The following is a 14,473-nucleotide window of genomic DNA, read 5'->3' as shown; positions in this document are numbered from 1 at the left end:
AAACATGCACGCATTATGGAACCTGGCCATGGAGACTTTGCTCATGGTCCCTGAGGGCCTTAGGGCTTCACTGGCCCAAACGGTACACGACTACTACGGTGTGTTAAAATACATATTCTGGATGAGGATGACAGGGTTTTCTTGCAGTGTGGGGGCAACCATACTAGATGTGCCCTCTTATAGGTTGATGCTAATCCAGGAAAAGTGTGACTCTATGCAGAACAGTTCAGAGATGGTCACACCCATGCTACATCCTTGGGTCTAATAATGCCTGCAAAGCACTTTAACCACCAGTTTAGGAAATTCATGTATTACTCTAGAGAGCTTATTTGCAAAGCAGTGCCAGCCCTCTCAGCCAGTGGCACAGCAGATAGCTCAGTCCTTTTTTTAGGCAGTGGTCAGTCATGCAAAACTTAGGGACTGTGGTCTACCATTTCCTTCTCCCATACTGTAGCAGCTACGAAACTGTTTTAGTTTACCTTTATCAACTCATAACAAGTCAGTAGGAGGCAGGTTACACATTTTCCTCCCTGGCTGGAGATTGGTCTTGTTAGACAAATGCCTCTTACAGATTTCTCAAAAAGGCTATGCCTTTTATTTCATCCCCACCCCATTTTGCCATTTTGTGAAATCTATGGGGTTGTCCTGTCTTGGTCTCTCAAGGCGCCTCCAGCCCTTCATGGCATGTAGTGTGAGTCTGTGGGGTCTAGGCCCATCTGTATCTTTGAAAAATGAGCCACTGCTGCCAGGTGGGCCTGCGCCCAGGACTTAGTCTTCCCCTGCTGGTAGGCCAATGAAGCGTTCCACTGCAGATGCAGTGGCCTCCGGATAACTAAGTGACTTTAGCCCTTGAGCTGGCATATTTGGTGTACTTCTTAGGCGTCTCTGGCTGAAGCGGATTGTGAACTAATATTGACAAGTCAGCTCCGCCAGCTTCCACAGATCTTTTGGAAAAGGTGTAATCGCTTGTCTCGCTTCCGGGGCTAGTTTCCTGAATCTGTCCATCTGGGAACGAGAGAGAGCATCCCCTTGTGAATTTTGTATGCCCTGGACATGTCTTGCCCTGACATCCAGGTTCCCCTCTAGTTGAAGGCTAACCAATCACCTCAAAACCTTCAGTGTATCTGGGCATGATTCTGATCCCTTGTTTATGGCTAAGACCACTCCCAGGTTGTCTAACCACATCGTAAACATATACGATTTCCCATTATGGCGCCAGACCTTCATGGCCCATTTGGGGGCGGCCTTCTCTATTCTAGTTTGCCGCGCTCCTCTCTGACCATTCTTTTGCTCCTCAGGTGTTCACAAAAATGAATGTGGTGATTGATGACCATCTTTGGAATCCGGTAGATACACTTGTTTCCATACTTCAGAGTCTGTCTGCTGAAGGTGGGCACACAACACCCTCTTTTAGATCACCTCCAGATGAGGACCCACATCTCCTGACATTAAGGTTTAGCTAAAAGAAGCCAAAGTCTCACCCGAGTCCCAAGAACTTCCATTAATTGTGGCAGTTCTAGGCACAATGACATTCAAAGCCTTTCTTCAAACTCAGCAAGTCTGTGACATTTCGGTTATGATCCTGCAGTTTCAAGATCAGTGTTTGATTTCTGAGAGGACGACTCCAAGATGTGTTGGTCTCCTAGCCTCATCTATACTCCTTTTCCCAAACACCAGATGTCTCATAGAGGCCCTGCAGTGAATAATTGTTTCTCAGTAGGCCATTCCGATCACTAAGGATACGACTCAAGATCTGTGTTGGTTTCTTACAGACACCAGTTTGACCTGCAGCAGGCATCTCTTCTTTCTCCACCTAGATGTCCTTATGGAAACAGGGGCACAACTGCTGGGTTGGGGGAACATCTTGGAAAAGTGGAGATCAAATGCCATTGGTCTTCAGAGGAAAGCCAGCTCCATATCAACCTTTTGGAGCTTTGGGTGATAAGTTTGACCTTAAAAGCGTTCCTGCCATCTTTCAGAGGAACGACTGGTGCAAGTAATGTGGTTCTGCAAAAAGCTGGGCTGCATGCTGTCCTTTATTCTGGGCTGTCAGGTAGTTCATCTTCGGAGGTTGCGGGAACCCCCTCATCACCAATCATATAGATGTCCCTGAATGTCTAGTTGGACGAAATCAACAAGTGTTGTCCGGCAGATCACAAGTCTCTATCTCAAGGTGACTCTGGGCATCTGTGACCAGTGGTTGTTTTGCCTGACTAGATCTGTTTGCTGCTGACCAACCGAGCTAACAGTTTTGCATGTTATAATTTCCTCTGAGGTATTCACTTGCAGATGCAGTCAGGTTGGACTGGAACTAAGAACTATTGTGTGAGTTTCCACAGCTTTTCTGCCTCGGGTTCTGAAGATCAGAGTGAAGTGGACCCAAGTCGTCAATCTCCCTGCACTGAGCAGGAGGTGAGGTACCAAGTGCTTCTGAGCATGTGGCTTCTCTACCACTTTGTGAGGATGTTCTATCTCATCAACAGGGCTGGGTCCTGCATCCTTGTATCTACAGCCTACACCTCCATGCATGGAGACTGGACAGCTGCACTGGAATACATTTGAGTTGCTGTCAGAGTGTCATAGTTGGCCTTGTAAGATGCCGGGAGAGGGTTGTTATATTCTGTAGTGGTGCCTGAAATATTGACCCCACTTTGGAGGCCACTCTCGGTTTGCGTACTCTGTCTGTAGCCTAGTAAGGTCTTGCTATAAGAACTCTGAAGGATTATCTTTTGGCCCTCTTGGCCTTAATCTGTAAACTGGATCAGCGTCCTCGTTTAAATCACTTATGATACATTCAGTTAAGTTTTACCCACAAGTTTCACCTCAAACCGTTTGATGTGGTTAGGACCCGGGCGAAGTAATATCTTCTCACTTTAAGCATTCAGTCACTCTGTCATCCTTCTTTTCCCTGCCTCACCCTTTGAGGAGGAAAAGACTCCACTACCTTGATCCAAAGAGCTTGTTGAGTATTTACATGGAGCGTACAAAGGCCCTTTGGCAGATAATGTTCTTGGATGGTTTTTAGTTCTAACAAAAGATAAGGCGTTACAAAAGAGAACCCTATGAAGGTGGATAGTCCTCCGGATCAAGATCTGCTACCCACTGCCTGGAAGCATCCCGCTTTAGGTCTGAAGGCTTGTTCTATTACCGTATAAGCATCTACAATGTCATTAGGGTAAGAGGTGCCTGTTTTAAATATCTGCCGGCTACAAAGTGGGCATCAGTACATATTTTCACAAAACACGACTGCCTTGATAATCAGGTCTGGCGACTCAGCAGGACTTTTCGGTATGCGTACCCTCCTCTTTTGAGAGGTACCGCTGTGGTATCTATTACAAAGGTGAAAAATCTGCTTTTAAAAATGTCCATTACAAGAACAAGTTATGTACCTTTGTCAGTTTCTGGTGAATACGCTAACCACAGATTCCTCACTGCCCTCCTACCTACCCCTTCTGTAGAATGGTTTCTTTTCCAAACGACCCCAATTGGAGATCAGCCCACTTGCATACAATTTTTTTGATCGCTCTGTATATAGAGGCACCGAAAGATGATTGAAACTGATGTCAGTGTACATGTGCCTGGGTGGCACTGAGGTGAAGCATATAGGAATACTGCTAAGGAAAATCTCCAGATCTAGTCTGGCACCATTCTACTGGTGAGGAATATGCAAATAGTGTCCACCACAAATTGTTAATCAAAGGTAATGCACTTGTTCCTTTATCTTCTGCATGTACATTCCTTTCGTTCATCACCTTATATTGCTCTGCTTTAATCTGCAACCTTCCCACAGCTAGATTTACCGGCTGTGTTAATCCTAATAACACCAGTTCCTTTCTGTCTTTGCTTATTTTTAATCACTTCCCATTTAAGTGACTGTTCGGAAGCCTTAAATGTTGACATAAACATAATGGCATGAACTTTGGGGTATCAACACTTGTTCTTCATTGTTCTTGTTATGCTTTTTCCTATTTTCAATGGTGTCCTTTCAGAGAAATGGTTTCAGTTGGGAACTGATTAAAAGTTCATTCTCTGAGCGTGTCTAGTTGTTAATTACTGATGATGTCTCATCTCAGGTGAAAAACTAATGGATAGCAGCTGTCTTTGTTGCAGGGTTGTTTCTTTCTTGATCTGCCCAACTTTTCTCTTTGGCTTTATCTACTTTCTTGGTTCAGCTCTTCAGGAGCACATCTTTACAAGCTACATATACTATCTATGGAAAGATGACCCACAATAGAAGCTGGATTGCTCGTGGCTGCTGCAGTGCTTTTCCATACTTGCATACTTTCCACTTAAATTTACTATCCCCCTAACTCTAAATAGTTCAATTGTTTTTCTTCGTTTCCCATAGCTTATTCTTTGTCTCTTACAGTTACACACTCGTTCCCAAAGTGTGAATTTTGCTCCCTTAAGCCTGATGCAAATTACATGTATGGCTTTGTAAACAGTTCTGACAAACTGGTTCTTGTATTTTGGCTTGGGTTTATTTTTTGGATCTTATAATGCTAAATGACTCAATCCAGACATAATTTTTACATAAGCAACGTTTTAAGTTTCTTCACAATTGGTGGATCCACAGGTGTGAACACTGATGCAATGACGTTATCACGCTGGCAAGCTGTCTCTGGATTTGGTTTGGGACCAGCAGCGCGGACACGACACTCGTATTTGGGTCAAGGTATTTGTGTGCTCATTTAATTACTTTACATTCACCCAGTTAAGGACCTGAATATTTGATTATTGAAAAGCAAAATGCCTGCTCACTTTTCCTTCACCCCCAAAAGGGAGGAACTGACCTAGGAAAACGTTTGTGGTCCTATCTTTGTATTCCCACTAGCATTAATATTTCTTACATGCGTCAATCTTCAGACTCTTGAGCCAGCACCATAGAAGACACTGAATTGCCTCAGCTGTCGAGGAAAGAATGTAGCAACCCTTTTTTTGTTTTTGTTTTTACTTTATCATACAAACAAAAAACAATATGATGGTGTTTCCATTTAAACTTTTCAAACATGGTAAATCCATGTAAAAAGGACCAACTTCCCAGCATGGGTTTATTTTCTCTTTTTGTCCTTCATCCGAATGCTTGACACTACACCATGATTCTCATGTACACTTTCCCTTAGTCCATTCCACTCATACATTCTCTGAGGCTCGTGCGCCCACTCACGCAACCACTCACTCTTACACTCACTCACCCACTTTCAGTCCCAATCAAACACACACACCCACTCACATATCCACTGACAGACAAGCCCTGTGGCCAACCTGCGCTGCACACGGCCAAAGGCCATGTGTGGCACTGGGTTGGGTGGTTATAAGGGCCTGGCTGCAAGACCAGGCCTTGCGACCAACTCCCGCTGTGTACAGAGGGAGTTGGAATAACATATAGTAATTAAAATTACTTTGTTAAAAATCATAGAATTCACTAAAAAACCTGGCCGTGTGCGGTGGGGGTTGAAAACGTATAGTAATTAAAATTACTTTGTTTAAAAAAAAATCATAGAAATTCACTGAAAAAACAAGTTACAGCGATGTTCTAGTGAAATTCAGAATTTACTTGTACAAAACCATAGAAATTCAGCAGTTAGTTATTTCAAGTAACTATAACTTGCACCCTAACTCACACCTTCGCCATGTACAGCTTATTACTTCACATATTATGTCATTGAGATCTTGTATGGCTTCTTTGATATCACTGCAATGTTTGCAATAACATTATTGATAAGAAAACTGATTGGCAAGGGCTTGAGTTAGTTACCTTAGGGCGTGAGTTATAGTTACTTGAAAGAACTCCATAACTGCTGAATTTCTATGGTTTTTTTATGTGTAAATTCAGAACCTAACTATAATGTCCCTGAAACATTTGGTTTTTTTTGTGTGAAGATGTGTGTGTGTGTGTGTGGGCTGTGTGTCTATAAAACAAACAAAAAAGGTTTAAGGAAAGTTGTTTTTTAGTCACATCTTAACAGGATGTTATAAAGCGTAGATATTCCGTTAAATTCAATTGACTGCATGTTATAGTTACAATCCGGAATCAAAAAACTTCTGATTAGTGAGATATGCTTCACCCTGCATCCATCATTTTGAAATGCGCCTCTCTAGTGCTCCCATAAGTTGACACAGATGACATCATAAATTACATTGGTCACATGTCACTCTGTCTGCTTTGCTACTACACCTTGGTGAAGCTCATCCTAACAATCACATCAACTTATCTTTCGTGCATCCATTCAGTCCTCAAAACTGTAAAACTTTATGCCCTTGTAAAGTACTGCTCTGTCTGACATCCATGTTCAACCAATATCTTGCATCTGGTACCTTTCCATCATGCTTTAAAATTACCTCTTTTCTTATAAGAATCTACAGTAGAGGAGACCCCATTCCTACCCATCTCTCCCTGTTTGCTCTTAAAAATACCGGAACACCGCTTCTCGCTGTCTGACTTCTAAAAGTCTGCCCAAACCCTTCCAGTTGGGCCTGTGACCCTCACCCTAGTGAGACAGCCATCAGACACTGGCTAACATATCACTTCAGCACAGGCATAGCTGTCTTCATACTCCTGGATGTATCTGCCACTCTTGACCGTGCTTCCTAAGTTGGCCCCCTAAAGACCCTTGGCATCATATGCTCTGTTATCAGCTGCTTTCCCTCCTTTCACTCGGACTGTATTTTCTCAGTGGACTAGCAATCTGGTTGATCACCTAACTTGCTACTAGTTGATCTTTACGTCCTCTGCTCTTTCTTAGATTCGCTACTTTACTCAATCTAAACCATATCCTTCGGCAACATTGACCCCTGGATGGCCTTGTGCTTCTTAAAGCAGCTAAACGTTCAATCTTCCTGCAGAATTACTCCCACCTCGAGCTCTGCCTGGTTCCATAATAAAATGCTCACTTTTGCGATATCATCCGGAAACATAGATGTTTTCTTTTACCCCTCCATCTGGTTAAAAATTTCGTCACAATTGCAGCAAGATATTATGGCAGGTAGCAAATAAAAAACGTAAGCTGAAACTGCCTTTGGTGCAGCCAAAGCACTGATTTAACTCACTGGTGATTAACAAACAAGACTATTGGTACAGCCCTGTTTTGGTCCTCCCTTATGCTTTTGATTCCCTTAATAAAGTTATAAACTTTGCCACTATGGTATTCTACAATTCCTGAGCCTGTCGAGTTCAAACTAGTTGGCTTTCTAATAAAAATAAATAAATACACAAAATGGTCTCTTTGCAGACCACTACTGCGTATCGTCATGGCCATGCATAGGTCAGTCCAGTTATTTTTTTTTAATACCCTATCCCAGTATTTTCCCGAATCACAACTTTGGATCAGCAAATCTGCATTGCCCACCTGAACCAAAACCTTTGTGCACACCACCAAAATAAAGGTCCGTCCACCTTCTTGGACCTTCTCACTAGAACGCTTTCCCATTGCAAATCATGCCCGGTTCAACAGAACAGGATTTTAGAGCAAAACTAAAATCCCATCTCTTGAATCTTGAAGTCCATGACAGTTGTTACCAAGGAGGGGGCCAGACAGTGTCAATATTATGTTTTTGTGGATATTCCCCATGCAAAGAGGAAGCAGCCCCTTAAGTTGATTATTGTAGATACATTTATGATTCAAAGCATTAACAAGTGTGTTTTTACTTGCTGTTCTTGCTTTTCAGACATGTTCCCATAATAACCTCATTGGTGTTTGGTAACTATTCTCAATCCATTTATTGCCCTGTGCTCCATAATTTACACTGGTCTAATGTACACTATTTCTTGTTGAGTATATTTCTCTATGCTCAAAAGAATTGAACTTTGTTAAATTACCAGTGACCCAACCAATAACAGTACAGAAATGGGTTAGCTTCCCTTAACCCAGAGGTCTTGAAACTTTTTGATGCTGGGACCCCATAGTAAAATGTTTTAGGTGTAAGGACCCCCTTTTGACAAAACTTTCTAGAACCTGGTACTCCTCATCATTGACAATCATAAACGTCCCCAATTCCCACAGCAAATCATTTTTGTGGTGAGGAAATACTATTAAACAGTGTTTAGCAAGCCAAAGGCCATTGAGTGTGTGGGTGTGGTCAAAGGTGTGGCTAAAAATAAGGTCCTAATTTATGAGTAATTGGCGAAGGGCAGCGGCGCATGTATTCTTGCTACACTGCCCTACGGCAATATGAAAGGGCAGGAATGGACCGTATTTATGAAATACAGTGCATTCCTGTCCTTTCCCCCTGTGCTGGTGTACAAATTGCTGCCTAGCGCCAACGAAGGCAGGATTGTCTTTGTGCAGGAAGGGGCACCTCCCTGCACAAAAACAATCCTCAGAGGAATTTTCCTCTTTCTATATGTGCGGCAGATAGCACCCACATGGAAAGAGGAAAAAACAAGCAGAAATTAAAACGTTTTTCCTCATTATGCCTGCTCTAAGGAGGCGTACGGTTTTGTCACTGCTCCAGTTTACGTGATTTTATAAATCTAGGGCAGCGTCAAAATCCATGGGTATTGTGTGGGAACACCCACCACAAGGCCCATGGAATGCCTCCTTGAGGCAAAGTAAGGCAACACAGTGGCTTGTGCTGCTTTGCCTTACTCCATATCTATCATGCCATTCAGAGTGGTTTTGGGATGCCTCATAGGTATGAATGAGAGGCTTGTGCCACAGAAGCGTCAAATACGTTATGCTCTGGCGGTGCAAGCCACTCATAAATAAGACTAAAAATATTCTGTACTTTAAAAAAAAAAAAAACATTTTAAGTCTTTCACCATCAGGTAGCTACATATAAAATAACAGTGAGCTTACATATAAAATAAAAGAAAGATGTTACTCATTGGGCGATGCATTGTAGTGCATTATGAAACTTCTATTAGTTTGTGCACTGCACGTGTGTAAAAGAAAGGCGAAATAATTAAATCTTGGTTGGTGCAGTGGAGAAGAGTGACTTCAGTATTTTTAGTGTCACAAGGTGTCAGCCTGTGACAGAAAGCACTGTGAATATGTGAGGCATTATTTTATAATTGCATTACCTACAGTATAAGATCGGTCACTACAAAAAGTTTTAAGATAAAACAGTGCTTTAAAAATGTAGATTTAAGTAATATCGGAGCACATGTAATGGCATATTTAATAGGTGTCCCTTCAACACCTCCAGTTGAAGTAAGCGCTATGTAAATGAAATTGCAATTAAAATCACATACTTTACAGAACAGTTGTTAACTCTGCACTACTACTGATAGAGTAAATGTTTATTATAATAAAGCTTTGAGTGACTCGATCATTTAAAGCCAAAAACCAGCTCCCAAACATCCTTTATAGTTGCAGATTACCCTTTCCTTTTGCAGAGCAACTCGTAGCGCACATTTTCATTTCCTTCAGGAAGCAGGCACCCTGGCACAAAAGCATTTTTTAGCTGTCTGTGTGGCTTTATTTCCCAGCACAGGAGACTCAGTAAATCAAAGTTCAGCTGAGGCATTTTAATGATTGGAGAAGTCAGGCTGGGGGAATGCACGACCCCCTGCCCATGTCTCCATGGCCCCCCTGGTGGTTGCGACCCCCAGATTGAAGACCTCTGCCTTAACCCAAGAGTTTGCTGAGCTCACTCTGGGGCTCTGCCTCATGAGTTGTGAATAAAGGGTCTTGCCTTCAGCCAGTACTTTACTAACTTCTTCCTCCAGATCCCACAAGTTTTGGCTAAGCCAAGTGAACCTACCAATGCTAGTTCTCTTGGATCTTGCTGAGCACAACCATTCTATGGCTAGTGAATTCTGGGCATGGTGCTGGTACTTGGGGCCACTGCCATCACCCTGGCGAACAAGTTTGATAGGCTTAGATATGTTCATCTATTTGCAAAAGATGCATGAATTGACTGTTCTGTAAATTGTTTAATTGGTAATCTACGGCTTCCACGCAGATGCCTCTTTTCCTCCTTGGAATCTTAACCATATGCTCTTTGGTTGTGGAGTGTGTGGGGTGGGGGAAAGAAAAATGGGGGGGGGGCTCAAAGATACCTTTAAATCTGCATCACAATACACACCCAACAGAAACCTCTGTTCCTCTCCGTTAAATTGTCATCTCCTAGCAATCGTTTAAAGTTTCTGATATAACTAAATTCTAAAATTTCCACATTTTTAAGTGTTTGAAGCCCTAGTATGTGAGTAATATTTCATATTACTACACTGCAACATAAACCCGAATGTTCTTGCCCAGGAAAACCCCCAAAATAAAAGTTTTATATAGTGTAACTAGACCTTTCAGTGTGAGGGGGCTTTTCATTTCAAGATAATTAACATAGCTGTGGTTATCCAGAGGTGGAGATGTAACAACTTCAGCAGTCTGTAATCAACTGCACATTCAAATAGTTGTGTAATATTTTAGGAGCTTAGACTAGTTTAAAATGGTAAGCCTTGTGCTCCTTAAGGCTGATGGCAAGCAGGATTAAGGTTCTTTTCCTTTAAGAAGCCAGCACCTTACCTATCCAGCAAGCCTTGTGTTGGCTCATGCCTCAGAGTCTGTTCTTTTATTTGGCTCGTGAGAAGATTTATGAATGCTGTTAGGATTTTTGGTCACCTTTATAAGAGAATTTACTGATACTTATTTCTGTTATCTTAAACATCTTTGCAGATTTATTGCTTTTCGGTTTGGTGCTTTTGGATTTATCCTTTGACGTAGTTAATCCTCTCATGTTAGTTTCAAGGCTTTCCTTGATAAATGTAACTAGTTGTTCTGATATGAATTACATCTTTTCTACCAGAACAGAAGCAAATCATGGTAACTCCTTCTTAGTGCATGAAAGCTAAATGTCTCAACTGTGGTCTACTTCAAGGCTCTGTTTTGTCTTCTGTCTTATTCAACATCTACATGCGTTCTGTAGCTAAATTACTTCAGCCTTTACTTCGGTTTTATATTTATGCTGACACCCAGCTTATCTTTGGACTATTGTACCTGGGTTTGCTTTCTCTTAGTGAACAATCCGCTCTTAGCAGCTCTTTCTGTCATTCAGTGGAGGAAGTCTTAATTATTCAGTAAGTTAAATCCAGAGTTGATGGTTCCCGTTCCAGCCAGGGGCGTGTCACAGGCCCTGCCGACACGTGGGTCAGTGGTCAATGCATATTTGTGAGATATGGGAGACTCATGAGCCCCATCACATTCTGCAGAAGCCACTATCATTTTCCGTTACAGCACTGACTCCAGCTACGCCATTTGCTGCTTCTTGGTCTGCGGCAATAGGCACCGGTTTCTGCCAGATAAAAATACTAAATGTCTACTATCCTTTATAGACACAATATAATCTGTTTACATTTTCTTGTTCTACTTTTATATTTTTGGTGAATTCGGTTTGGGGGGGTGGAGGAGGGGGGGAGCGACATTAAAATGTTCTCTTTTTTTTTCCTCTCTCAAAAGTAATAAAAGTATTAGCTACGTGTGTTTTGTTCAGTTAAAAAAAAAAAAATAACATGCTACTGGTATTCTGAACAGCTCATGCACTATCTCTTAGAGTTAATGTATGCAAAGTAGGAATTGCAGATCCGCAAAACCAGTGCATGATCCCCTTCTGGGCCTGTGCATGGGTGCTGAATCTGTTTTGGCCCCTGATCCATCTTTAAGAGAAGGCAACTATAGGAATGCTTTTCAGACCATCTTAGTATAAACATAAGGTTGGACGTTTGGCTTTGTGGGAGGACATTGATTCTGAAAATGTCTTATTGCACACTGACCTTTGTTGTGCCAATCCGGATACCTGTCCTTTCAGAATGCAAAACTCCATTCCATTCTCAGTGAAGGATCATGACCTCATGGTGGCGTAGTTTAGCCTGGTCTAAGGCCCAGAGTTCAGCTCTGAAATTGATGGCCACTACTCTGCAACATACAGTGAGCAGATGCCATGTGATGTAATCCACATTACAAAAAGGTATCCTACCACCCCATCGTTTGTGCTTAAAATAGATTTGTCATACTGTCCTTGAGAGAAGCAGAATAAGAATGTTTTTTTCTATGGCCCCTCACATTCCTTATGTTTGCCATTCTTCATCAGGTTGCACCCCCGCGATCCCCCAAAACCCATGGTGGCACTTTGGATATTGTTCCTAGATCTTATAGGGATTTGAAATATTAAAAATACCTAGTGGACACTCTTGTTTCCCTTTGTTTTGGGTGCCACTGGTGTGATTAAAAACTGTTGGTAGAGAGGTTTTAGATATAGACTATCTTTTACATCAATATACAATGAAAGTATTTGATGTAAAAAAGCCATAAAATATTAATTTGGTTTTGAGTCTTCACCTTTTTTGTTTACCAGTGTTTATATAACCTTGATAACCTAATTTCTTGTTATTGGTATTTCTAAAACCGGAGGATCTGCTCGGCTCACTTGTAGGAGGTCTACTGAATTTAAATAGTGACCATTCCTAATGTATGATTAATTGTTTGGGTTTATAGCGTTGATTAACAAATGTTAAAATTGGTCAATAATCTCCACTGGTTCTGTGACAACAAAGCCCAGATCGCTAACAATTCTCTTTCTAGAGGACTGTTTGTCCTTAACCTTAATCTTATGTGCCAGTGCACGACCAACTAAACATTCTTAATACATCTAGATAAAATAGTATGTTTGTTTCCGATTTCTTAATCACCCTCAATCGTATTTAATTTTTCCTTCCCATGTTCGTTTTCGCTCTTTTGGACCCTCTCCAGCTTCCTTTTACCAGCCATTTCCACCTCCTATATGAAACCCTTCTCCAGCACCCTCATTGGAGGCTCCATCCATGTGGGCTAATAAGTGGCATACCACAAACCTTTAAAGAAGTGGCTCCCAACCTGTGGTCCAGGGACCCCTGGGGGTGGTGGGGTCTGCCAAGCCTCCTCGGAGATCGCGACTGCTTAGAAAACTGAATAATATTAACAGATTAATAAAGTGTATCTAAAGTGTAAAATGGACAAGTGAAAAGTTAAACGCTCAGTCAATAAATGTGAAATTGGAGGCTAAAAATTAAATTTGTATCCTTAGATTGATTAGTGGGAACAGCGCAGGTGCATCAAACAGAATATCGCATGGACGATGTATGGCTCCAGCTGAATTTAGAAAAGCTTCATATTAAAATTACATTTTTTAAATATATTTAAAAAAAAAAAAAATGTGTAATGGCAGGGTGGGTATTCCAATAATGATTCAGTGTCGGTCCCCGGGTTCCAGTAATGATAAAGTAGGGGTCCACAGAAGTCAGACGATTGGGAACCACTGCTTTAAAAATGGCATCATAAATGCAGAGTGGGTATAATTGTCTAGCTCTTGACCATGAATTCCTTCACCTACATTTCTTTTTGGAAATATATCTTTTAAGATATACATTCCTGTGTCTCATCAACTTCATGAACCAAAGAAAACACTCCTAATCAGTAAAATGTTCATTTTTTTTTTTTTTTTTTTTTTAATTTTTTTTTATTGTTGTGCAATCTGGGACTGTCACCACAGAGCATTAATCTCAGAGTTTAGGCTCTTCATTTGCTGATTACATTGTGCTGTTTCAAAAGCCATTATCTGGGTAGATGCTAAATGTGCAGCCTTGGCTTTGAAATTACACATTTGAGTATTATTGGGTTTTTGCTGAACTCTGAGTCCTAGACATTGTAAAGGCCTCCTTAACTCCATTTGCTAGAACAGTGTAATTGATCAAGACGTTAAGCATCATGATGAGCGTATTTGAACCCTTGATGCCTTCTGGAATGCTGATAACTGTCAACTTGCAGCCATGTGACCTCTTTTCAAGCTCTTTGTTTTTCCTTTGAGCTTGATAGCTGTTCGTCTTATCAGGTCGATTCTTGCTTGTAGTTGTAGAGTGGCTTTCTTTTCCTTCAACTTGCAGTAGTTTGGAGGCACTCATTTTACAAAATACATTGTCCAGTTTACAGTTTGTCAAATATATAGTGAATCTACTGCCAATATCAAGCTGCACCTATCTAGTGAAGTCTTAGGTACTCGCTGTAACAATGAATTCTTATTTTGGGGGTAATATTTGTTGGCCAGCGCAAGCACTGGTGTCTTCCCAGACAGGATTGGAGAGTCATGCCCATTCTTCAGTTTCAGCTGGTGAACTAAAGCTCGAACTGATTGATCTATGCCCAGCTATTCCATCTGGGACTCCAGCGGTTGATTAGTCGATTTTATCTTGTTTGGGGATTCAGCCTATCTATGGTATTGGATGTGAAAATGGCAGCTGACTGTGAATTCTTAATAGAGTTTGTAGTTCTAGGTTTCTGTGTGGGTTTTTCCTTCCCTGTTGGGTTATGAAGATGGTTACCCTCAGGATCAAGTTGAACTAATGGCGCTTACTTATTCTTGACAGAAACTATTTCAGAGACCAGGAGGGCATCTTGTCTTGTTGGTTAATAGTATACTTGGAGCAGACCTTGAATTGTTGGTTGAGTTCTTTATTAACATGGTTGAGAATATTACCGTTGGTCATTAAATCCAGTGTCAAAGT

The 14,473-nt window shown here is 41.4% G+C and overlaps 1 protein-coding gene across 4 annotated transcripts in view; it reads left to right on the top strand.

Moving 5' to 3' along the window:
* The window catches only part of DGCR2 (DiGeorge syndrome critical region gene 2), a 213,046-nt gene that overhangs the window by 131,604 nt on the left and 66,969 nt on the right, over positions 1-14,473 (top strand). For 2 of the 4 annotated variants that reach the window (XM_069215194.1, XM_069215193.1), the window contains one exon: positions 4,577-4,675. The exons of the other annotated variants lie outside the window; for them this stretch is intronic. In XM_069215194.1, coding sequence (XP_069071295.1) covers positions 4,577-4,675 — 99 coding nt within the window. The remainder of the gene's footprint in view (positions 1-4,576; positions 4,676-14,473) is intronic. 4 annotated transcript variants of the gene reach the window in all.

The sequence above is a fragment of the Pleurodeles waltl genome, chromosome 11, assembly GCF_031143425.1.
Source record: "Pleurodeles waltl isolate 20211129_DDA chromosome 11, aPleWal1.hap1.20221129, whole genome shotgun sequence".
In the NCBI taxonomy this organism is placed as follows: domain Eukaryota; kingdom Metazoa; phylum Chordata; class Amphibia; order Caudata; family Salamandridae; genus Pleurodeles; species Pleurodeles waltl.
This window is presented reverse-complemented; position numbering and strand designations above follow the sequence as displayed.